This window comes from Phoxinus phoxinus (assembly GCF_949152265.1).
Source record: "Phoxinus phoxinus genome assembly, chromosome: 17".
Classification (NCBI taxonomy): domain Eukaryota; kingdom Metazoa; phylum Chordata; class Actinopteri; order Cypriniformes; family Leuciscidae; genus Phoxinus; species Phoxinus phoxinus.
This window is the reverse complement of record NC_136892.1, coordinates 11,523,164-11,549,695: the sequence shown is the minus strand read 5'-3', so window position 1 is coordinate 11,549,695 and position 26,532 is coordinate 11,523,164. Positions and strand designations below refer to the sequence as shown.

Genomic DNA, 26,532 nt, shown 5'->3' with positions numbered 1-26,532 from the left:
TTTAACGGACGGAACCAGATTGGCTGACCCGTACACGCTCAGTCAATGGATGGACGATCTGACAGGATTAACGTTAACGCTACCTCCGGTTGAGTGGCCTGACTTCTACACCTACCCGATAGAGAAACGGAGCGTAAAGAGAAACTGAGGGCATATACATCTTTAGATGCCTATAACTATGTGCTGAATGGTCACGTACAAGACTTGTGTGGTAATAAAATTATCAGAAATAAAAATTCCAGATACAGCATATACATTTTTCATAGATTCTTGCACCCAACAACACAACGGTCAGGATACAGGCACGGAGACAGAGGTAAGTGAATCCAAACACAGCTTTATTCAAGCAAACAAGAGTGCAGGGTGAGTATTCAGTGAGATCAGGTGCAGATTCGGTGAAGATCACTCGGTGTGGGGCAGACAACAGGTGAGCATGTTCTCTTCAGGTTAGTTAATGTTAAGCAGTCACAGTTCATTGATACTTGTCCTTTCTCTTTCAGATGCGGTCGCTAGCATACAAGTTCGGAGGAATCACAAGAAGCTCAGGAGGATGCAGGATCCCAGGTAACATGGAATCAAGTAGGATATGACAGCGGAACAATGATACAGAGGTTAGTGCTTCACAGGTAAGTATACGTTACTTCTCAGAAATCTGGATGCATCAGAGACAATGGATCAAAGTCTGTTCCTGTTGGAGGCTTGACCAAGAACTGGGGCTATGGTGAGTGTCTTAGGCCTTGTCCACACGAACACGGGTATTTTTATAACCGTGACTTTTTTTACGCGGTTCGCCCGTTCGTCCACACGGAAACGCAGTATCAGGTCACTAAAACCGAACATTTTTTAAATTTCCACCCCTGCCAGGGTGAGGATTTTCAGAAACGCCGGTTGCAGTGTTGTCGTGTAGACAGTAAAACCGGAGTTTTTGCCTTGCGACATCAAAGTGTGCGCCGTTATCCGCTGTGTTTGACGTCAGATTGTGCGCCGCTGACGGCTTCTGATTGGCCAACGTGGCTTTACGGTTAGGGTTATATCGCCGCCTGCTGGTGTGGAATGCTCTTGACGGCGCTTGATAGCGTGTTTTTGCGTTTTCATGTAGACGGAGATTTTTTCAAAAACGCAAGAGGAAAAACTCTGGTTATAAAAATACCCATGTCCGTGTGGACATGGCCTTAGAGCTTGCTGATGAGGCTGCTGATTGTGAACAGGTGCAGGTAATTATACTCAGGGGAGAGTAATTGCAGGTGCGCCAAAGAGGATTCTGGGGAATGTAGTGCAGAGACAGACGGTGAACGTGATAACAACAAGATGACATTTAATAATAATAATAATTTAAGCCCCTTATTATGTAGCCGAATCTGTGCTGGTTTGTATTGGCCGCCTCCAGTTTTCCCTTTGTTTTGCCTCCAGTTAGCGGCGTAACGTAACTGTGATGTCAGCTCGAAATTGGTCTACAAGACGATGAAACAGGAATTATTCTGGGCAGGACCAGTGGCGATGATGAAGGTTCAGAAGGTACAGGGCAGCGTAGGAAGCGTTACCTCCATTTTCCAGTCTATCAAGCACTCCTCAGTGTCCAGCTCCACCAATGTCTTTTCTCACGAATGTTGCCGGTTCACGCACATGTTCAGACAGACTCACTTTGGGGCTCAGTCTTGGTGGCGGATGTGGCTGCAGGCTCAGGCTCCTTAGTGGGCATTGGCTCTGGCTCAGGATTCGTGGCTGGCGTAAGCTATCCCGTCTGCGGTGGGCTCTGGTTTGTAATCCATGATTGGGGTTGATGGCTGGCTGGGCTCTGGATGCAGCAACGCGACGATGGATGTTATGTGGGGCTGGTGGGGTCTATGGACAGGACATTACACCTAGATGAACAAGATTCAGAAAAATAAGCATTTGTATGATATAATAATCAAACAGGGGTCATTAATTAGAAAAAAAGGTATTCTTTACAAGAGTCCCAATTTAATGCTGCCTTTACATGCTTTCGAAAATGTCCTACTTCCCACTTCTGAAGCACTTCGACGCATTCAACTTAAGTGCCTTGTATTGGAAAGAACAGGAATCATGAAGGACACCAAGGTTTATCATGGCTTATTTATTAGGGAAATCTTATTAAAGTCAAAAAGATATTTATATAGCACGGTCCCATTCATTCACAACTATAACAATAAACACACTACTTAAATAGTCAGCTTGCTATAAGATCCTGGAATTTCTGTCAAATGCAGGCTATTTTCGCAGTGTATAAAACAATGAATATGCACTACTTTAATGACAAGACAAGGCAATGTAGCTGTTGTGGAAAAAATTAATCAAATCAGAGCAGCAATCGTTCTTCCCACCGCCATATTTCAAGTTTGTGGCCCGCCCATCTCGGGAACTTGGGTATCAAAATTATCCCTGAGCTTTCAGTGGTAAATACGACTTGAGAGATGATTCATTTCCGATTTTTAACTAAAAAACTCCTAGTTAAACTCTTAGAAACTCCTATATTTAGACTATGATAAATATTCAGATAGCACGTGAAGGCATTATAATTCAATTAAAAAGCTGTCACAGGCTTCAAAACGACCTTTTAAAATAACTTTGCATTAGACTGTTTCTTTTAATTTCTTTTCTCATAAGTTCTAAATGTAGCCTATTCTTGCATTTATATATATATATTATATCTCTAATAATGAACAGTTAGATGTCTTTAGAGTGTGTGTGTGTGTGTGTGTGTGTGTGTGTGTGTGTGTGTGTGTGTGTGTGTGTGTGTGTGTGTGTGTGTGTGTGTGTGTGTGTGTGTGTGTGTGTGTGTGTGTGTGTGTGTGTGTGTGTGTTTAAATACATCTTGATAGCTGGCTGTCAGTGGCTGTGAGAGCCAGGAGGTATATTTTGACAGCTCATCATTAACACCTCTTCCCAACTACTGCTATTTGAAGAAACAATATTATGTTGTTGACAGCAGCTGGGAACATAAGCCATCAGCGAATATAAAAAAAAGTTTCGTTTTTCCCATACCTAACACTATGAACTTCCCAGTTTTTAAAAAGACAATGGAATATTTCATTGGTTAACATTTTGTGAATTAAAGACAATTAATTAAATGGTAAAGACTTTCTTCACTATTTTACAGGAAAAACTCAAAAAATTAGAATATGGTGCAAAAGTTCACAGTATCAACTTAAAAGGTGAGACTAATATATTATATAGACTCATTACATGCAAAGTGAGATATTTCAAGCCTTTATTTGTTATCATTTAGATGATTATGGCTATATGAAAACCTTTTCACAATATTCTAATTTTGAATTTGGGGATTTCATAAGCTGTAAGCCATAATCATTAAAATGATAACAAATAAAGGCTTGAAATATTTCACTTTGCATGTAACGAGTCTATATAGTAGTTTCACCTTTTAAGTTGAATTAGCCTACTGAAATAAATGAACTTTTGCACGTTATTCTAATTTTTCGAGTTTCATCTGTAGCCTATATTTCTTTATTTGGATAGATTAGCCTACTTGCGTAGTAGGCTATAGTTGTTTTGTTACAGTTGTAAAACATAAACACTTTAACAACATGAGCAGTGTATTCTTCGTCGTTATTCAGATGTAGCCTGACTAAAAATCAGCAGGGTTTTCAGCCAAGATACACGAGAAATAAAAGAATAGGAGACATGACATTAATACCCGAGAATAACTGTTAATGCTTGTTCTAGAATATGCAGTATTCATTTAGAAACAGACTGAGTACATTTATGGCTCCTGTGTGCTTAAATGGTATTTTATAAAAACATTAAGTGTACGTCACGCTACAGCGTATCACGTGATAATCTGTAGTTTCAAGATGGCTGCGGAGGATCTCCCATCTCAATTTGATGTTGTCATTCTCGGAACAGGTACGAAATGCCTACATTAACATGATGATTTTTTTAATGGTTGGCTCTCCAGACGTGTATTTTGTGCCCGGTTTCGCTATGGAAAATGGGTGTAGGATGACAGTCTCTGTGTTTTGCTACAGACACAGCGACATATGAACGCTAAAGCTAATGTGTGTTTTGACATAATGATGCGGAACAGGATTTATGTATTTCTTTTCTTTTGACAGTCATTTCACTGTTAAAATGTGTGATATGGAAACGGAAAGATAGAGGAAAATAAATCCCAGAATAGCGTGTGACAGGCTGGCCATGAATGAGAGCTGCTGAATCACAGATGAGTTGGAGAAGGTGATGGAGGAACATTGACTTCACTGTGTTCATTCTGTATGTCACTGTCATTCCTTAATCTAGTTATTTCATAACTGTGGATCATAATACTTGAGTGACATTCTGTTTTGATTCGTTGCTTAAATCTTAAGTTGGCCGTTTTTGAAGAGACAAGTACTTTCTGAAGTACAAGCAATATCAGCATGGCTCAATATTAACTAGTTGCTTATAGTTTTGCATATTACTAGGATATATTGGCTGTTTATTAGTACTTATAAAGCACATATTAAAGCGTTATTCTGCATGACCATATTCTACATCCCTTAATTCTACTCAATACCTAAACTTAACAACTAGCCTACCTTACTAACTATTAATGAGCGGTACAATTAGGAGTTTAATGAGGGAAAAGTCGTAGTTAATAGTTAATAGTGAGAATTGGACCATAATCTAAAGTGTGAACATAATATTAATAACAACTGTTTATTGTCTATTGTCAATATAAAAACATCTGCAATTCTCCAAACTTGATGCAAATAATAATAATAATAATAATAATTATTATTATTATGAGCACTTGTTATTTCCAACAGGTGTCAACAGTTATTATTAAAAATATTACAGTTTTTCACAATTGCTAAGACACATGTCTTGAAACCTTCACCAATTTTCTCAAAACATTAAAGGGTTGGTTGATTATGATTTCACTTTTCTAACTTTAGTTAGTGTGTAATGTTGCTGTTTGAGCTTAAACAACATCTGCTGAGTTACAACGCTCAAAGTTCAAAGCAAAGCGAGATATTTGCTTTTAAAGAAATAGTTTTTTAAGGACTACAACAAACGGCTGGTGGGGACTACACAACATTCCTCCTGGGTTACTAACCCTAAATGTACATAAACCCCGCCCCCGGGAACACGCAGTCCATGTTGAGAAGAGGAAGAGTTGTTGTAGGAAAGCACATTTGAGAGTTCAAGCTAAAGCTGTCGCATCCGTCTTTTCACATGCAATATAGTACGACACACATATCATATCACTCTGTAGGCATCTTACAACAGTTCCCACACGAGCGATTTATAGATTATCATGACAGAATATGCTAATCAATGACTTGAAGATAGTTAAATTCACATCAGCAACATAAATTCATCAACTAACCACCGCATCCAGAACGTTACAAAAAAACAATTATCTATATTGTATACAGTCAACATTTTTTGCAATTGACCCTTCGCCGGGAGTTTGATTGACAGGCGATCTGACCAATCATAATCCGCCATTTTTGTCCGACAAAGCAGTCAGAAGAGTTAGTAGATTAACGTTGGAGGATTTGAACTTGAAATACGGTTAAAACAACATTCCTTCTGATGTTCATTCATGTTTATTTGATGCTATACATGAACTAGAAGGAAGAGATGATCGGTTCACGAGCAGCTTTAAGAGGCTTTACAGCAATCGGTCACGACACACTAAAGAGCCACAAAACGGTATTTATTGTTTAAATTTCGTTAAAAAACGACCAAATTTGAAAGTTGAGACTTTGTTTCATATCAACCGTAACCTGGTCTGTCTTGTCTGCCGGTCAGTGTCCTCTCTGGTCCGCAATGTATTTTTCACATGTGTGAGAACATGGTGTGGCGTGAGAGCGACGTGGCTTGTCGGACATAGCAACAGTAACTAAAGGGGGCGGGTCTTTGCGAATGGTCAATTACATAAAAAACTATAGTAATTGCAACCGAGTAAGGTGAATATTTTGAATACTGTATGCACTGCAAGTATACCGTAGTATTGTACTCTCTATTGAATGTCTGTATATTCAGCACTTGCATATACTGTAAAAATACAACAGTCCAACTGCAAAATCCAAAAAGGTCAAATAAAACTCTAAATGAAAAGCATGTTACGGTACACTCAAATACTGTAAGTTGTGCAACTGCAAAATCAAGGTCAATGAGAGATTGATTCTGCTTCAAAATCATGTCGTCCTGCTGGCTGGCCTGAGGACTTTGTCCACATCACAGTTGTCTCATGGCAGACAAAGGGAAAATCTAGTCTGACACATCCAGCCTTGACAACACTGTCCACACCTCGTTCTTTCTCGTCCTCGTCCTCTTTTTCTCTTATCTTACACATACTCTTCCTCCTCTCTCCCTCAGATTGTTTCTATCTTTGTTCGATTGTTCAGATTGTTTTCTGAACTTGTTTAAGATTTGGCAGAAATAGCGATTTATTCAATATATTGGTTTAGGCTATTTGGTTCAGAGAATGGAGTTGAGTTTAGCAATTCAGAAAAACTGTAAAAAACTTTTTGTCGATTGACTGTATAGGCTAAAACATCTGAAATTCACCAAATCTGATGCAAATTGCTAAGAATAATAACATTTATTATTAATAATAATTTTAAGAACAATTTTATTGTGTATTGTATTTATCAATATAAAAAAAAATCTGAAATTCTCTAAACCTTATGCTAATAATAATTATTATGAACTTGTTATTTCCAACAGTTATTATTACAAATATTAATAATATGTCTATTTTTTTTGTCTATTGACTGTATAAAACATCTGAAATCCTCAAAATCTGATACAAGATATACAAATATTTATAATGAAATGTATTATTGTTATAATTATAATTGGTTATTTTAGTAAGTTATTTAGCAGACACTTTTTATTCAAAGCAATTTGCAATACAGTTATTATACAGGATTACCGTAATCTGTGAATTTGCAGGTATCAAACCAGAACCCAGAATGAACAGTGAGTTTCACAGTGGCCAGTCCTAGTTTAACATTCCCAGGCCTGGTCCAGAGTTTAGCCCTACTTTGAGTGCAGCAGTGCTTTAAAGTAGTGCACATAAACCAGTTTGTGGTTTAACGGAACTGGAGCTGACCCTGACTCTGTGACCTGCTTCAAACCCAGCAGTGAATTGTAGGTTTGTGCTTCGGATACTTTACTGGACTGTGTGGTGCAGCTCGAGTCCCCTGGAATGATACTGTCCTCGTTCTCTCCTGTGTCCTGATTCAAACGCGCAGAAGTGTGTTTATATGCAGGCCAGATCCTCAGGACAGTGCCGAAGCCAGTGGGAGATGAAGTTTCTCCCCGGTGCGGGGCATTGTTCTTCACAACGGGGAGGAGAGGTAGATGGGTAAAAAAGAAAAGAGGGGTTAGTGCGATTGCTAAGAGCAACGTTCTCGTGCTGTGATTGATGGTGTGCAAATGAATATATCTGGCCCACTTCTGGTTCCGCTCATGCAAAACCACCAGAGCCAGTTGGTCCCAAGGCAACCGGTGACACGGGGACACTCACAGCTTGGACTATTTCTGCTCAGACTCTGTTCCGTGTCAAGGTTGCTCAGACAAGCGTGCTTGTCCCAGACTCCCTAGTTACCCCCGTTTTTTGCTGCTGGATACAGGCACAAATGGGGATATGGACAGGGAGCAGTTGTTAATGAATACTGCGGCCCTCATAATGATGCCTGCTAGACCCTCTGACTGTGTGAAGGACTGCGTTCCCGTCGGTCGCGCCCCGTCAGCTGGTGAACTCGCACCTGACCCGGCTGTCCCCAGAGAGTCGACTCTCAGGCTCGGCTGAGGTGGGAGCAGATGCCTGTGGACCTTTTCATTTTTTTTTTTTTCATATTGTTTGGCTCAAAGGCCCACAGTGAAATAGAATAATCAAGAACAAAACAGCAAACTGAAATTCCCCCTGGCTTCAGGGTATTTTGCTGCAGTTGGTGTAGTGCGGTGTCTGGAGCTGATCAGGTTCAATGGATGACTCCAAAAATCTGTTTTTGTATCACAAATACTTTTATATATCTACAGAATGCATATCTAATATGTTTTTCAACTTTCTGTATATGTTATACTCCAAAATTAACCTAAGAAATTACATATAAAGACGTTTAAAAACACTTAGGAATTAGCCACCAGGGTGGTTCCTCTAGGACCATTCAACAACGTGAACTACTAGAGAATGGAGGACACAGTGATTATCAGAGCTGTGTTTTTGTTGTGTGACGTGGGATTCATGATAACGGAGATATAAGATATGCGATGAAAAGGGCAAATAGAATTGCTAAGAGACGAAATCTCCTGTGACAAGTAACTTTCGGCGCTTCATATCATTAGGGGCTTTCACACCGGAGGAACCTTCAACCTTTTCATAGTTAGAACTATTGGCGGAAGTACCCGGATTTTGGCGTTCGCACCGCAGGAACTGGGAACAATTTTAGTTGTAGGAACTTCTTTTGGAGGAACTAATTTAGCTCCTACTTCAGAGTAGGGTCTAAACCAGCACTATAGGAACTATCCGTGACGTTAGTGTACGCCGATTGGTTGAAGGCACGCAAAACAATTTTTTTAAAAGCTGCGTAAACACAGATTGTAGCCTATATATTTACTCCACAAACTAACTCTACGAACATGGAAAACAGTGATAGATGGGCATGGGCCTCTCAACCTTTACGCTGAGGAGAAATGCCAACGCAACTTTGACGGGACCAAGCAAAACATGATTATGTATATCTGCTCAGTTAGCAACACTGGACATCAACCACACGGTATACGCTAATAACTTTCCATTACTGTCTATTTTCTATGTATAACAGTTCTATCTAATAACGTTTTAGACAGTTAATGAACACAGAGAATGAGAGCATTGTTTGTTTGCTCAGGCTCTGGTGTTCTCAGCGCCGTCAAAATAAAAGTCACAACAACAAGCGCGGCTTACGTCACTCCTGAGTTTGTACTGGCGGTGCGAATGCAACCAGGAAGACGTTCCTATGGGAACCATTAGTTCTCGGGGATCCACCCTGGTGGTTATGGTGCGTTCAAGTCATCTCGTATATATTTTGTATTTACGAGTTGAACGCACTTGAACACCACCACCACAATGTCGTAAATACCAGTGGGAAGCTCGGGGGTTCCTGGGACAAATTGTTCTGGGTAATTTCGGTGGAAACGCGGCTTTAGAGATATTTTTTTACAAATATATTGACAAAGAAATTGTTTTTTTTTTTTTTACATGGGCCTATATTATTTCCCACAATTTTTAACAATAAAATTTGGATCTCAATTGGGTCTTGCATCCAACAATGTTATTCACAAGTAAAGTTACTTATTGAGTGTTTTTGTTGGATTATGTTTCTGAGCAGCCATTCATTCTAAAATGTGAAGAAATGTGTAGCTTAACATTTAGACAAGGCCCAAAACAAAGAGGAAAATACAATTGTGATCCTCAAAAAAAATAAAAAAATAACTTGACATTTGACTTTTAATAATATAAATATAAATATTTTATAATGAAAATAAATGATTAATTAGGCTACACATTTTATTGTTGTAGGCTAATGATTGTTTAGTTATTGAGTCATTATTAAATAAAAAAACACTAGTTTCTCCATATTGCTTATTGGACACATGAACAAAAAGAATCTGCATTGTATCGGCTGTAGAAAGTCAATAATAGTTTTACTGTAAATCTAAGGCAATGTAAACTGACTAAACTCATAGAATGTCAAACTTTTAAAGCCTGAGTCCATCAATTATTTGCCAATATATTGTGTAGCTTAAAGGTATAGCCTAGATTACCCAAACATGAAAATTCTGTTACTCTCCCATGGCTATTTTCACACTGTTTTTGGGATTGACAACCACATTTACCTACAGGTGTGAGTCTCGAAATGTCCCGTTCACACAGCAACTTACAGTAGCGTCTCGAATACTCTCTGTATGAACATGCAACAGGAGTCAAGCCCTTTTCTCTTATCAGTAACATTAGTAACAGTGACCTAAGTAATATCAAAGATGGTGATATCCATAAAACTGAGAAGCCTCATCACTTTTGACACAACAAGAGTCCAATTGAGCCGCGAGTTCATCCGTCAAATATTTGTATCTCAGTGAATAAAACACAAACCTGATGTGAGCAGCTCCAGTGGAGAAAAGTGACTGTTACCTAAAAACTGTTCCCTAAAAAAAGCGAAACCACACATGAAAACCTGGAACACACTGTAGACACTGTATGATGTGACAGAGTTGTCCAGTCCAGTTTCGTTCACAGTGGGGGTTTTCCAAGAATGTGGTTGTGAGTCATGAAAATGTACGGTGTGAGTTTAGTTAATGCGATTGCCACCGTAACTATATTAAGGACTCCAATACAGGACTGACAACCACGTTCTATTTCTGTTTGAACATGGCCCATGTTACTCAATTATTATTATTTTTTGTCCATACAATGGAAGTTCATCAGATCATCAAAATGTTAGGATGATGAGGAACAAATCTGCAGCAGAATATAGTTCAGCATTGCATTGCTCTGCTTTGTGATATTGAATAATTAATAAACTAGTAAACTGAAATATCCATAATCTGCAGCTGTGTATTGATATTTCAGTTTATTTATTAATAATTATTTAGTATTGTCTGGTATCATTATTTGGTCAAATATGAATCGTTTCATTGAAGTTATGAATACACATTTTTAAAAATGCATAAACTATTAAAATAATTATTCAGCTTTAGACTGTCTAAAAAGGCTCAGATATGTGTTTTACACTTTAACTTGGCACTGTTCATTTCTTTATTATGTGACGGTCCTATCAACGGCTTAATGTTGTAAATGGATATCTACACTCACAGAAGGGAAAATGATGCCATACGTGCAATCTGTGTATAATTGTAATTGTATAGGGAGCACAAGTGTGAACCTTGCATCGCGTCCTGCTTCCTTTGAAATGGAATTGCATTGCTTGCTGAGCTTGCAGGAATCATTTTCAGAAGGAAAAAAAAGGTGGCCAGTTTCAAGCTGAAAATGTTTGACATGTTGGTAACCAGATAAATAATGTTTGACCTGTGAATTAGTTTCCCACTGTATCTTCCACATTATTGTTTTTCTGGCAAAATTTTTTATTCATTTTGTAATGTCTCATGTAAACACATTTTGTAGCATTCACCTTCTCGCCATAATGTAGAAGGCCTGCTGCAACCTGTTCATATAAAGCTTGATATTCTCGTGATCCCATGCAGTGGCAATAGCAAACATGTTATAAAAGTTATCCAGTTATACAATATCCCCCTTTATAATTTGTAAAATGATGTGCAATAAGTGGTGCAAGGATGACGTCAGAACCCAGAAGACTCTTTTGCCGCTGGTTTCTTTGAGATTTTCTTATGGGGTTTTATACATTTTTATTAATTTGAGTATGACTAAAGACTGTGGTAAAAATAACTTGATACATTGATGGTTTGTTCTACAACATAAACTGCACACACTCGTCACACCCCAAACTGTCTTATCTAGTTACTTATTAGAAACGTACGTTCAAAAGTAAACATAGCTAACTGCTTCAAAATTTGCTTCCTGCTTCCATTATTAAACCCCATCGGAAAATCTCGAGGGAACCAGCGGTAAATCAGTTTTCCGGGTTTTGATGTCATCCCTGCACCATACCCGCTAGGGATTGAACGACTTCAGATTTGAACGACTTTGAGTTGACATCGACTAGTCACTGATGACATCATTAATGAACAAATAAGCCTGAACCTCGTGCTGAGACTTGAACGCGGGTTGCCTTGTGCACAGTATGTGTGTGTGCGTGATGTGAGAGCTACTGTCTGTATGTGTGTGCGTTACAATGCAGCAGTGCATTAGTTTAGAACGGCGATTAACTTACATGTACAGTAAGCTGTTTAAAACATGCATAAGCAAGTATAATTGATCCCGCCTCCTTCTGATCCCGAGAGCGTTATTACACAGTGCTGGGAGATCAAGAGAGAAAGCATTTGGAGGCGGGAGGCGGGACATCTAACATATTGTTGAGCGCTCTCGGATTATGCATATATTTGTCATTTTAACTGTTGGAAATGAAGCATAAAAGTGGATTTCTTGTCCTGTTGCGCCATCTATAGGCCATGATCAGCGACTAGTCGACATCGAGCTTAAAGCGTCAGGGATAGTCGACTAGTCTGTGCAACCCCTAATACCTGCAGTCCAGCGCCACAATCTTACATTTCATTTAGTTTCGAACATGATTTCTTGATGACGAGATTTACCAGGATTGAACTTATGAATGTACATAGTATAGTAGCAGTGGTAGTTACAGGCCACGGTGTTCGGCCTTACAACGATTACATTACTTGCCAACTGCCCCCACTGTCGTTTTGCATTTTAGTAGAAATAATATATATTTTTAGTTCAGTTGGACAACGGTCACTACAGTTATAAAGTGAGGCGCGTCTGCTCCAGTAAGAAAAGCAGCAGAGCCGCAGGAGTCACGTGACGAGAGTGACTCCTGTCAGATGACTGACAGAGCTGAAGAAAACTTTAGTTAATAAAACTAAAACACACATATTTACTTAATAAACTGAATGAATCAGTTGTTTGAATGAATCAATGTAATGAATGATTAAATGACTTACTTATTTAGACATTTACCACCAACTACTGGCAGTTTTACTTTCTTATTTAGAATATAATTTAATAATAAAAAAAAATATTTATATATATATATATATATATATATATATATATATATATATATATATATATATATATATAGGGGATAGATTGGCCAAATTTTTTTTTTCGTTTATTTATATTTACTCACCCTCATGTTGTTTCAAAACCAATATGACTTTCTTTCTTTTGCGGAACATAAAAGATGACATTTTAAAGAATGTTGTTAACCAAACTGTTTTGGTCTGTAAATATATCTAAATACCAATTCAGATGCAGCTTCTGAAAAAAAAAAGTCATGACCCTTGTAGCCCTTAATTTTTTTGTAATAAATTCTATGTTAAATCAAATAAAATGTTTATTTCTAATACTACTTTTTGTAATGTCTATTTGATGATTTTCTCATTTAACACAATAATGACTTTAAATTATCTTTTGGGGGTAATTTCACTGCCAAATTGAATGTGCGATTAATTAGCGATTATTAGATTGATTAATCAGCAAGTCCTGTAATTAATTAGATTAAACATTTTAATCGCTTGACTGCCCTAGAAGAAAAAAGTACATTATTGCAGCAATGAAAATCTAAGAAGAATTCTCAAGAATAATACGAGAAACTAAATAATCCAGATGTCAATGAGAATGTAGGTTGAAAATGTGCTTAAAATCAATGGTCCAAAAAAATAGAATTCATTATTTTTTATGTATATAATAATGAGTCCTAAAATTTTTGTGAAGCTCACCTTTGAATCTCTTTTATTAAGTTCACATACATCAGATGAAGGTCAAGGCCTATTTAAACACCATGCATGAAGATAATTCTATACAAGCAACATTCATCTTATGAATCAAAACAATGTATTTCTATGTAGCTATTCACACCGCTGCCTAAACTTTTTTTCAATCACAAAATTTTTTTTTTTAAGTGAGTCTGTCAAACACTCATCAACCAATAAGATATATACGCTCTTTTCTGGAGCTGCCACTACACGTACCCAACACGTTTAGATGCGCTAATGCACAGAAAGATATTTCGCCAACTGGTAGAAGTCCAAAAGGTAACTGCATTTAGCAGTATTTCATGATAAATGTTCGCTGAAGCACATCAGAGCCCTCGCACAGCAGCTGTAGAGGCTAAAGGATGCAGACAACGACTGAGCATCATTACAGGCTAAGCAATCATTGGCTGACAGGCCTGACTGAGATGCACGTTTAGTTCATCTCATATCAGATCTGTGGCCTCACCTGCCGCTAATAGAGCAGCAATGAAGAAAACAAGCCAGCCATTTCACTGGCCCGTTCTTTGAGCCCGGGTTAATGTAACTATTCATCATGTTTGGACCCCATGTGCCTTTAGCTTGAATAGCCTCTATTAGCAGTCATGTGATTACAGAACACCTTCACAGATATCCCCATGCTCTTTTCAGGTGATTGATTTTCTCATGGCCCTTGAGCATTAGTGTGGAATTGATTGTTAGTTGGACCTCCAATGGGCGTCATAGTCACACAGACTGCTTGCAGATTGTCAGTGATCGTTGTAACAGGGTTTATGTCTTTGAAACGTAATGCTTGTCTGTTAGACATCTGTGTCTAGATTTCATTTAGGCCAATGTTGACATTAGACTTAATTTTAAGTGGACATTTACATAGTGTGTTTTTGTTTTTGATGCATACTGTAATATTGCAGGTTGTTTTTTTTGGTCAGTGACATGACATTGATAAAAAATAAATTAAAAAATAAATGCAATTCATGCAGTGACTTAGCCTAAATATACATCATTGATGAACATGATTTAAAAAAAGTTACAAATCCATTTTTTAAATGTTTTGGCAGAGGCATAAAATCAAACATGTCGGTGATATAATGTAGAAAAAAAATTCATTAGTTTGGCTTACAAATGGCAATGTTAGTTGATTTGAATGGCGCTTTGCACAATATCGTTTCAAAGCAGCTTTATAGAAAATGCATCTAGATTACAAATTTACACTTTATTTTGATGGTCCCTTTAACACATTCTGTTGACTAGGCCTATTGGTAATGTTGCACTTACATGTCTATAACTCTCAGAGTGTTAGTAGAGTATTAGTAGACTGTTAGGGTTAGAATAAGTTGACATGTACTTGCAAATGTACAGAGTAGAATGTCTGTTTGGGGACCATAACATTTGATATGGTACAACCTTTTAAAATGATATTTGTGAATTATGAATTAAATTCCCCCCGAACCGGAAGTTGCAACCGACTTTACTTCAGTGTTGTGACGTATTTCCAGGTGAATACGCCACAACACTGAATAGCCTATTGAATTGAGGGCATCAAACTGACGTCATCAGAGAGGGAACGCCATTCCAGAGTGGAAGCAAATCTTCAGATTGTGATTAAATATTACCACGACTACATTTTTTTGTGTATTAACTTGCATGGTTTAATTGTTCACCAGAAGACTAGTAATGTGCAGTAACAAACTAAATAGTGGCAATTTTGATTTCATGTCAACTTTGAATTAGATTTGTCATTCTCCTTTTAATTTCTATATATCTTTGATACTCTTATTTGAAGCTTTACCTGACAAAATGGAAAATAACATCTTCATTTAAATTTACTCACCCTGGCCTCATCGCTCAACGTTTCTTTCTTGTATGGCAGGGCTTCCCAAAATGGGGTTCTTGAGTTGATAAAAAAAGCTAATAATTAATTGAAACGGATGTAAAAGTAAAGAGATAAATGGGGCTGCACACTTAAACAAACTGAAATTGCTTTATAGATTAGTGATTATAAAATATTTAAAAAGACTGCAATTTAATTATATAGTCTCTGGGTTCTTTGGCCAAATGGTCGCATTTTGCGATCGTTTTTCCTGCCGGTGCGACTACATTTTGTTAGAGGTCGCACTAGTGCCACCAACTCATTTCCCAACTGATAAGAGCTGCTCATGTCTGTTGTAAATGAGAAGCATCAAACAAAAATTAAACGAAAGCGGAAAGAAACCGTTCTACTTATTTGTGCTGCGACAGCGTTATTACACAGTGCTGGGAGATCAAGAGAGAAAGCATTTGAATTCGCCACAGTATTAATAACATCGCTGTAAGGAGGTTAGATGTTATGGGAAGAAGGAGGCGGGAACCGGCGAACATTCAAAGACTTTAATAAATAAATAAACAAATACAAAATGGAATTTTAGCCTAAGCCAGCAGCCCCTCGCGGACGACTGCTGGCTACAGAAACAAAACACAAAATAAACTCAGGCCTGTTCCTCTCTCGATCTTCACTGTCGTCGACTCGTCGCTCATCCTTTTATGCTTCCGCTCCTCCGTGAGAGATACCGCGCCGCTCTCTCATGTCCCTCGAACCTCATCCTGCTCGCCACAATCGTAACTTGCAAGATCTATTGAGAAGCATTCAAATACAGTGGATAATTCTCTGATATAAACCATAGCTATCAGATCAAACACCACTGACGTGGATACCAGGAGAAACGTTGTGCAATGAATGAACAAGCTAAAGGCTTTTCGGTTCACAAATCGCCAACATTCACCGTGGATTTAATGTAGCAACGCTAACTGTAACCATGGTATTGTGGCAGAAATAGTCAAATGTTTTACAGTATTCATTTCAGGGTTCGTAGAAACTTTTGAGAGTGAAATTCAAGCACTTTTCAAGGACTTTCAATTGCTTCACACTTTTCCCAGCACTTCAAAGCTCTATATTATCCAGTTTAAATGTTGTACAATGTAAATGCACTAATGTGTACTTAACTTATATTTACCAGTACTGTAAGTACACTGTAACTAACTACATGGGTTAAGGTTTATGGGTAGGTTCAGGGTTAGTACCTAGTTATTAACCAGTTATTGTAACAACTATACATAGTATGTAGATGGGGAACAGGACTGTAAAATAAAGTGCTTCCATTATTTTTAATGTGATGACCAAAAACAACATTATTTGTTCATCTATCAAAGATTTTACCAATTTGTAAATCTAAAAGTTCCAAGATGTAGGAAAATTAACACGTGGCAAACAAATGCTTTTATTTAAAAATAAAAAAGATATGAAATTACCACTATAACCAGTAGATGGCGGCAGAGGAGCACTTATTAGCCGTTTCCACTCCCTAATATATATTTTTTTTCATGCTTTTGATTTTAAGTTTACATTCCGATATAATGAAATCCCTATTATACACTGAAGGGAACGGATTATTCAACATGTCCATGTGCTATTGAGATCTCGTGTGCTCCGCTTCTCAGACAGCAGAAACTGCAGGGTGTTGAAAAATGGAGCATGAATGAGGTGTGTATGCATTTGCGTGTATTGCAATGTTGCTTCCCCAATGGTGACAATTAGGTCTGCTTGGTCGCAGAAGTCCAGGGCTCGGAGGCCAGAGATGGTGCTAGGGGATCTACACAACAGGGCGGAGCTGGAGACCTTGAAGGCCAAGGTGGATCTGAGTAACTGAAGGCCTGAAAGGAGCCAGTGGAGGCGGGGTCGAGGAACTGAATGGCGTTGTCAGTGGAGGAGGGAGTGGGAAGCTGGACGGGACCAGCGGCGACTAAGGAGACATGGAGCTGTGTGGGACCATTGGCAACGGGGGAAATCTGGGGCTGGCTGAGACCAGCGGCCAAGAAGGAGACTTGGATCTAGGCAGAACCAACGGCTATGAAGAAGACTTGGTGCTGGGTGGAACCAGCGGTGGCGAAAGACTTGGAGCTGAGCAGAACCACTGGAGACCTTGAGATATGATAATCCAATTCATCATACCATTTTATTGGGGGCAGGTACAGCACACCCAGTGGGTGTATGGGAGAGGCTGCACTCTATGCCATCATAGTTCACTAGAATACACTCATACCCCTTTTCCACCAACAAGAACCAGGTGCTGGTTCAGAGCTAGAGCTAGAGCCGGTTCGGAGTTGGTTCTACTGACGGTTCTTCTAAGAACCGGTTTGCCTTTCCACAGGCTAGAGAGCCAAAACAGAGCCAGATCTTACGTCACTGTGTATACATCTCATGTTGCCCAGCAACGCTAGCGCGGCAGCGCCAAACAAAAACACACCAGGCTTGTTCGAGATGGTTCGGCTTCTCGCAGACCGATCGCCGCGTGACATTAAAGCACTGCGAAAGCGATCAAAAGCACAAGGAGTCGTATGCTCTCCAAACACTCCCGGAGCTCTGATCGGTCCGCGCCGCTCCGATGCATATCGAACAAGCCATCAACAATAACGGACGTTGCAATACTATGGATCCTCATGGGATTGCAAAAATACATTGGAATCCAACGCGTTCGTGCAGCTCGCCGTAACTTACATAGACGGATATTATAATCGAGCTGCTATTAGCTCGACTAGCTGCTATTTAAAAATGGCGGTCACAAGTTTCTATTCGTCTTGTTGGTCACGGTAACCCCGCCCCCAGCCCCTGACGCAAGCGGTTCTTACTTGGCTCCGTTCTAGACCCTGCAATGATTTGGTGCTACTTAAGAACCAGTTTTACTGGTTCGGAGCTGGTGCTTTGGCGGTGGAAAAACAAAGAACCGATTTGAAACTAGGCTCTGGCTCCGAACCAGCACCAGCTCTGCCTTGGTGGAAAAGGGGTATCAAAGATGGATGTCAGTGCCAGCTCACGTACCTGTTCAGACTCTGCTTGGTTTGGGCTCCAGGACGAAAATGACCGCCGGCGTTAACTCGGGCTCTGGCTTTGGGGCCGGTGCGGGCTCTGAGTCTGCGGTGGGCCCTGGAATATCATCATCAATATTGGGTGTGGCTGAAGGCTGGCTGGGCTCTGGGTCCAATGTGGGCTCAGGGCTGGTGGTCTTCTCCTCAGCAATGCACACTGTGAGAGGTGAGTCGCATTGCACAAGCACCCACTCCACATAATCTGCTAAACTCCCTTGAGGACCATGCCCAGACAGCTTGGCCTTAGTGGAGGTGTTGAGTCCAACATAATAAAGTGCATTGGCAATTATTTGGGTGGGTCAGGTGAGCCAGATCTAAAAACTCATGGGAATGGTCCTTGAGGGAATTGTCCTCTTGTGTGAGGCAGAGAAGCTGGACTGCTGGTAGATCCATTATAATCTCTTCTTGGTCTGTTCTTCTGTCAGCAGCGGTTGCGAGAAAGGATGAGTTGAGGCTGGATATAAGCACAGCAGTGATTTTTATTAACAATAAACTGAGATACAAGCATGCGGGAGAACCAGAAGGTAACACTGAAGATAAAGGAAATCACTAAAAAACTAACGAGAACGGACAAAGAACAACAGAACTGGTTCTGATTCCTTCCATCTCCGGACATCACTTTTGGCTACTACTGTCTAGTCAGGATTCATCACCCTATGTAGAACATTAGTGAAGCCAAACACTATTGGTTTGTTGTGGGTCTTACTAGTCACATTGTACCGAGGTGGAGGACACTGGCTACGTTTACATGCACAACTTTTGTTTCAATCGGACTGAATTCATACCGATTGATGAATCCGAACGTAGTGTTTACATGAATGCTAATCATGTGATCATGTGAGAATTTTAGAATGACGAGACAATCATTTAAATTACACTTTATTCAACAGGAATAACAGCTCGTTCATTACGCTATTTCTACATCATTGCACATGTGCAGTCCTTTCAGTTTTGGTTTTCAAGCCGATCAAGTGTTTACATGTTCTCTCGATCGGATTAGAAAAGGAATAAACCACCCCTTTCAATCCGATCGAAATTTCATTCGGATTGCGCTCAATGGGATCGATAAAGGTGTTTACATGAAAGCTTTTCAGTCCGATTGAGCCGTCAATCCGATTACTAACGGATTATTTGGTTGCATGTAGATGTAGCTACTGACATTTGAAGAAGATTTGAGAGCTATGGCATAGGGACCGATTTTCAGTTAGTGCCATTCAATTTTGTATTGTTCCTCACAAAGAGCATCATATGATTTCAGAAGAATTGGAATAGAGCAAAACATGTATGGACCACTTTTATGGTGCTTTTTTTATTGAAAAGAAAAGCAGCTCGTAATATTTGCTGAATTTCTACTTTTGTGTTTTTCTTGCTAAAGAAAAGTCATACAGGTTCAGAACGAGGAGGGTACACTCTTAAAAATAATCTATGGTTCCATGAAGAAACTTTAACATCCTTGGAATCTTTCCATTACAAAAGCCTTTATAGTAGAAAAGGGTTCTTTGGGGAAACAAAATTGTATTGAAGCGTCACTGCAAAAAACAAACAAATAAACAACAACTTTTGGAACCTTTATTTTTAGGAGTATAAGTAAATAATGACAATTTTCATTTATGGTTGAACTTTACCTCTACCCTTCCCACAGACGTGAATGAAAGGATACAACAGTATCTCGTGTGTGTGTGTATGTGAGAGAGAGATAGATAGAAGGGATGGGTGACATAAATGGGTGGAGTGTAAGAGAAGTGACCTGCCCCCCCCCCCCTCTCTCTCTCTCACACACACACACACACAATCCCTCCCTCGCTCCCTCAGCCTCGACTATAAATAACCGAAAAATGACTTTCAAGGTGCAGAGATAGAATCCATTTGGAATGTTCTCTAAAATGAAGAGTGATTTATGATTTCATACAATTCCTGCTGAAAGCATTCCGGGCTTTGCCCGGTCATCAAAGTCCTGCCAGCTCAAATCTATTATTTATCGCCCTGTATGTCTATGTGGCATCAGAACTTTATGGCAGGTAATGTTTGTCTTTAGCAAACATGATGTGGAAAAATCAATACCGGATAGGATAAATGGCATTAAAAGATGGCGGCGAGAGGTTATTTACACTTTTTAAAAACATCTTCAGTATTATCTGGACAGATATATTGAGGCACCTCAGACCGTTGCTGTTCTGGTAGGTGCGTAATTGAGATGCATCTGTTTAAAAAGGCCAAGTGAGTTAATGTGATACTTTTCCATAAATAAAAGGTTTCTTCAGTTTAGGTGACTTTTAGAAATGCCACTGTAATCCCCATAAAGATTCATTATTAGAGGCCCTCACACTAGTAATATATTTTTTTTTATAGTAAATGTTTCAAGCTGTATGCAAATAATTTTACTCATTTGGTGTATTTCACTGTAACAGGACACACACACACACACACACACATATATGTGTGTGTGTGAGATATCTGTATATATTGTATATATATAAATAATATGAAAGTCAACAGGGAGAATTCAATATCATGCCATTACATTTGGACGAGGGTTTTTGGTCACACTGTAGGCGAGCATGTGGGTGTCTAGGATCCCAGGATTCTCCATCAGTGAAATAGCCAGTGCTGGGGAAGATACGACGGGCCTGCTCGGAATAAATCACTTTTCCATTGTGTGTGTGAGATGGGGCTGTGCAAGGCCAGATGAAGAAGAAGAAAGATGGAGGGACAGGGACGCTTCAGTGCCTTAATGGAGTTGTTTTCAGCCCTGGTGCTGCTCAATCTTGCTCTCAGGGACCCCACGCGTTCCTTCGCCCTTTTTTACTGCGGCTTTGCGAACTATGTAAACTTCAGCTCAAACATCATGTAAATATACCAGCTGAATCCATTGGCATGTGTGTGTGTGTGAGCTAGAGCTTGTACGAGTACTTATTTTTAATAGTCAGCGAGTTATCCGGGAAATGTTTACACTCACTGTAAATGACTGTCCAAACGCTGTGCAGCATCAGCGGCCTTTGTCATTGCACATTCTCGCTGCTCGCAGTTTCATAAACCGTGTAAAAACAGTCATGACACTTCCATAGTTCTTCTATAGTTTTATAATAGTAGATATTTGGTTTGTATGTAAGAACGAGAAATTGATAAAACAACTAATAGATCATTAAATCCACTGAGAATGAGAAAGTGTTATTTTATTATTATTTATATGCTATAGTTTATATTAAAAAATATATTTTCAGTTTTCCTTTTAATTTGTATTATATACACATGATTATCTTATTATTTTTATAGTTATTTATTTATCATTTAGAGTTACTTTTCGTTTTTTATTTATTTACAGTTAGTAATTTTAGTTGTAAGTTTTTATTAAAAAAAATCAGCTTTCTTTCAATTATTTTCAATTTCAAAATATTTTTAATATTTCAATTTTTAGTTGCTGAGTTGCGTTAATTGCTGCCCTGCTGATAAACCGATCAATTAATTGAAAAATCTTTAAAAAAATCAAGCGCTGATTGTAGATAAATAAATAAATGTGGATAAACAGATGTAATTTGATCATTTATGCAAATAAGGAATTCTTAAATTCAATTATCCATTTATTTTCCCATTTTTCAGTTGATTTATTGATTTCTCAAATGATTTTTGATTTGTGTCACTGAACAAATGACTGCACACCTGAGCCACCAGTGCGGTTCGACCAAACAAACACTTTTATTATTATTTTTTTTTAAAAATCGCTGTTTGGATATAAATAGGCAAATGCTTTATGATTGGATCATTATTGCAGTAATTATTATATTTCTATCATGTTATATGTTTGGGAACAGTTCTTCTAACCCTAATAGACTCATCATAGCCATATTCCAGGACGATGATGTCTAGATTCATCAGGCTCAAATTGTGACCGAATTGACCGGACAGTTCAACCTTTACTGTGTGAATTCTGAAACATAGTGACTGACTTTACTTAGAAATGGGAGATGAAAGCTTGAATGAAATACAGTATTGTTAGCCGTGTCGATGTCCTCATGCTGAGTTGCGTTTTCTAACTGGATGTATCCACAGCAGTTACAGTGAATACGCCTCAAGCGAGCCTTAATGCTGTTTGCGTTAATGTAATTGTAAAAGCAGTCGTACAGCTTCACTATTTCAGCGATGTGTGCTTGAAACGGCGCGCATTCTGCAAATGGAATGAAACAACATTCAATTCAGAGAGAGGTCGGGCAGGAGGACGCAATGGTGGTCAGTGACAATGCTTTCTGTCTGTGTTCATTTCCCAGGCCTCACCGAGTCTGTCATTGCGGCGGCCTGCTCCAGAGTCGGACAGAGCGTTCTGCATTTGGACAGGTACCACTCAAGACACTATTAGACTGGAAGATTCCTTGAAACTGAAGGATTGCTTGGCTATTTTCTCATTTCTGCTTTGTACCTTCAAGTGAAGTGGAATTTGATGCTCAGTGTCTATGTAATGAGATTTAGGTAAGCAGATGCACACAAACACTTGAATGACGTTGAATAAATTACACTTTTTTTCTTCATTTTACAGGAGGAACTACTATGCTGGAAACTGGGCAAGCTTCACATTCAATGGCCTGCTCTCGTGGATCGAGGAATATAAGGTCATTATTTTAGCTTTTTCACTCAAATATAAATTTATGAGAGTTTGGTGTCCTTGTTACATGTAGTTACTCTAGTAATGAATATAATTACATGCAACTAACCCTAAGTGCATGTTTTACTCGGTACTTAAATGTATGATTACACTGTAACACGGACACCTTAAAATAAAGTGTATCCGAGAATTATACCAACTGAATAACTAAAAAAAAAAAAAAAACTGATTTACTTTTTAGCAGTTTTAAGATGTAGGTCACCTTGTGTTTTTTAGCCAACGGTTGATTTTTGGTTTATAATGTGTGTTCTCAGAATCAGCAGGAGGTACAGATCGCAGAGTCGGAGCAAGTATGGCGAAGCTTGATTGATGAGGGAGAGGATGTGATGCCTCTCAGCTCCGTGGACTCCACTATTTCCAACTTAGAAGTTTTCTCTTATGCCAGGTTAGTATGAAAGTAAATTAGGAGCAAAACTCGAGAGCGCGTAGATGTGAATTTGAGAACTTGTACAATAAATATTCATAGGTTAGCAATAATTGTGTTTTACTTACAACTCACACAGTCCAAAATTGGCCAAATGCACACATTTATGATGGCAGGCCCTGTATGTTTTGTCTCTTAAATGCACTTTTTCTTTGAATTTCAATGAATTTCACAATTATATTTTGGGGGACCTTTTAAGGTATTGTGCAGCATATAATCAGCATAATAACCAGAATAATAATAAACATGCTGCATGACAGAAACTATTTGAATTGACTTCTAAGTTAATTCAAATTAAAGTAAAAGTGATTAAAGTACACTGTAAATAATTATCAAAGTTGTAAATAAAGATTATTGTAGTGCGTTTGACAATAAAATGCTATTTCCGTCTTTCTAATGAAAATTCTACACCTTTTTTTTGCGTGTGAAAAGTGCTAAAATGGCAGATAATTAATAATAGATAAATGAAATAATTTATAATGAATAGCTATTATAATTTATAAATGCTACTAATAATAAGTAAAATAATAGTTAACTATGAATACAATTACACTGTTGCTTACATGTATGCAATTCCTCATACAATCCAAATAATGTATACCAACTCTAAATGTTTTGAAATGAGGTTATTCACTAATAATTGTGAATTATATTTTTTATGACTGAAAAAAAAAAAAATGCTTTTTGAGGGTCAACCTCCGGATCAAAACATATGAGTACTTAGTGTACAAACATAGTGTACAAACTTGGTCTACAAGGCCGGAGAAATATTTTAAAATGACTGCCAGGATGTAGACCAAGAAGGAAATGCTTTTTTTCTTTTCTTGTTATAATTATTTGATTCGGTTTTTTGTTGTTTTGTTTTTTTACTTATTGTGCAACTAATTTTTTTATTTGTTAACAACATGTATTCAATACTTCAATGAGCTTGTTGCCTTTTAAATTTCTGCCTTTAATACATTGTTATCTACCTGTGTGATTTGTATATGTACATTTCTGAAATGCATAACTTAGACACAGTCACAGACTGATCACAGATCACTAAAAATTGTAATGTAGACACATGCATTTTCTTTAAAGCTGCTTTGAAACTATATGTATTGTAAAAAGCGCTATTTAAATAAATGTGAATTGAATAGAATTTTCCCGTTCTTTATAGTGAGGAAGAAGAGAAAGAAGAAACGAAGACCCCATTGACAAGCTGTCAGCCAGTGAATGCTGAGACTGAATCAGAAGAGACCAAAGGAGGCTCTACAGAGGGTCAAGACACGTGTACAGGGGATGACGCCACAGAATCCAGTGGTAAGACGCAGAATGAGGAGCATCAGGAGCAACTCGCATCTGAGATTGCAGAACCCAGCCAATCACAGGACGAGAAAGAGCCGCAGCCAATCAGCAGCCCAGCAGATCCACCTGTGGAGGTGGAAAAGAAGATAACATATCAAAAGTTGTTAAAAGAAGGACGCAGATTCAACATCGACCTTGTCTCCAAGGTTTGTATTGGTTTAAAATAAAGAGCAAATAATTGGAAACCAAGAACTGCTTTAATACCAAGACATCAACTGAAATTAAATCTGACACATTGCTTCATTATTGTCCTCACGTTTACACCTACATGTGTGAATAGATGCTTCAAACTATTAAAATGACTTACTAAAACACCCTCACATAGTGATCGCAGGCGGCCATCTAGCTTCAAATGAACTTCGAAGGCGGTGAAATGAAATTTATAGTGTTCTCTTTGACCCTCTTCAAAGTTGATGTATTCACGTGGTGCATTGGTGGATCTGCTCATCAAATCTAATGTGAGCCGTTACGCAGAGTTCAAGAACATCAGCCGCATCCTCACCTGTAGAAATGGAAAAGTGGAGCAGGTATAGAGCAGATATTTTGCATAATTCTAACAGTATAAAACAAATGTAAAATGTTACTTATCTCTAATGACAATTTATCCTATCTATCTATCTATCTATCTATCTATCTATCTATCTAGTATCTATCTATCTATCTATCTATCTATCTATCTATCTATCTATCTGTCTGTCTGTCTGTCTGTCTGTCTGTCTGTCTGTCTGTCTGTTTGTCTGTCTGTCTGTCTGTCTGTCTGTGTTCTATCTATCTGTCTAAATCCAAAATTCTGTATCCTTCATGTTTTTCTCATGTGCATTGTATTTTAGGTCTGATATAAGGCATCCTGATTCAAAGTATCGGAGCAATTCCGCTAAAATAATATGATTAAATTGAATTGCTGCTTGATTCATCCATTTCCATTTACTAATGTACCTGATAAAAGTATTGACGCAAAAGGTGTTTCTCATTTCACTAAATGCAGCATTTTAATGCAAAATCCATCTGTGTGAGTAATTTAGGGCTAAAGGTAAGCTGTTATAAGCAACAATTGTTGCCCCCCCCCCCCCCCACCACACCCCATATGTAATGTGTGTAATATGTGTACTTTACTTATGCAAACTTGCATGAATACATACACAAGTCACTACTTTAACCTGCTCCGTCCTGTTTGTTCCTCGCCTCAAGGTCCCGTGTTCGCGAGCTGATGTGTTTGCCAGTAAGCAGCTGACTGTGGTGGAGAAACGCATGCTGATGAAGTTTCTTACCTTCTGTCTGGACTTTGAGCAACACCCAGAGGAGTACCAGGGTATGACCCCTAGTGTTTGTTTCCCTTCAGCTCTGTGATCCACATTGAGCATCAGAGATCTGTCACACACATGTACCATAGATTTCAGGTCATATTAGAAATCTCTGTGAGAACTCAACATTTAAATCAATAATGACCTATTTAGTTTCATAATGAGTTTTCTTAAAGAAAACAAGTTTTTCAAAGAGTCTGTGTGGGTGGGGGAAATATTAGTAATCAATAACATCATTGCCTAACATTCACGATCCAATCGAATGCCGGTGATAATGAAGCCCCACCCTACATTAATTCCTCCATCACAATGTCACATACATTTTAACAAACATAAATATCGTGACATGTACGTTTTTATTAAAAATGCATGTAAATGAAGTGTAAATTTCAACAAAATAAATTCAAATAATAATAAAAAATACATAATAATATTGGAAGAATATTTAAAGAAAAAAATGTTTTATTCCTTAAAATTTGTGA

The 26,532-nt window shown here is 38.3% G+C and overlaps 1 protein-coding gene across 2 annotated transcripts in view; it reads left to right on the top strand.

The window, feature by feature from the left end:
• The first annotated feature begins 3,771 nt into the window (after positions 1 to 3,771).
• Positions 3,772 to 26,532, top strand: part of chm (CHM Rab escort protein) — a 75,896-nt gene continuing 53,135 nt past the window's right edge. The window contains exons 1-7 of one of the 2 annotated variants that reach the window (XM_079585270.1): positions 3,772 to 3,882; positions 22,587 to 22,653; positions 22,853 to 22,925; positions 23,233 to 23,363; positions 24,562 to 24,895; positions 25,160 to 25,276; positions 25,938 to 26,058. In XM_079585270.1, the coding sequence (XP_079441396.1) occupies positions 3,831 to 3,882; positions 22,587 to 22,653; positions 22,853 to 22,925; positions 23,233 to 23,363; positions 24,562 to 24,895; positions 25,160 to 25,276; positions 25,938 to 26,058 (895 nt within the window). In that variant the 5' untranslated portion in view covers positions 3,772 to 3,830. Of the gene's footprint in view, positions 3,883 to 18,300; positions 18,491 to 22,586; positions 22,654 to 22,852; positions 22,926 to 23,232; positions 23,364 to 24,561; positions 24,896 to 25,159; positions 25,277 to 25,937; positions 26,059 to 26,532 lie in introns of those variants that run through there. The other variant, XM_079585269.1, reaches the window with a different exon arrangement.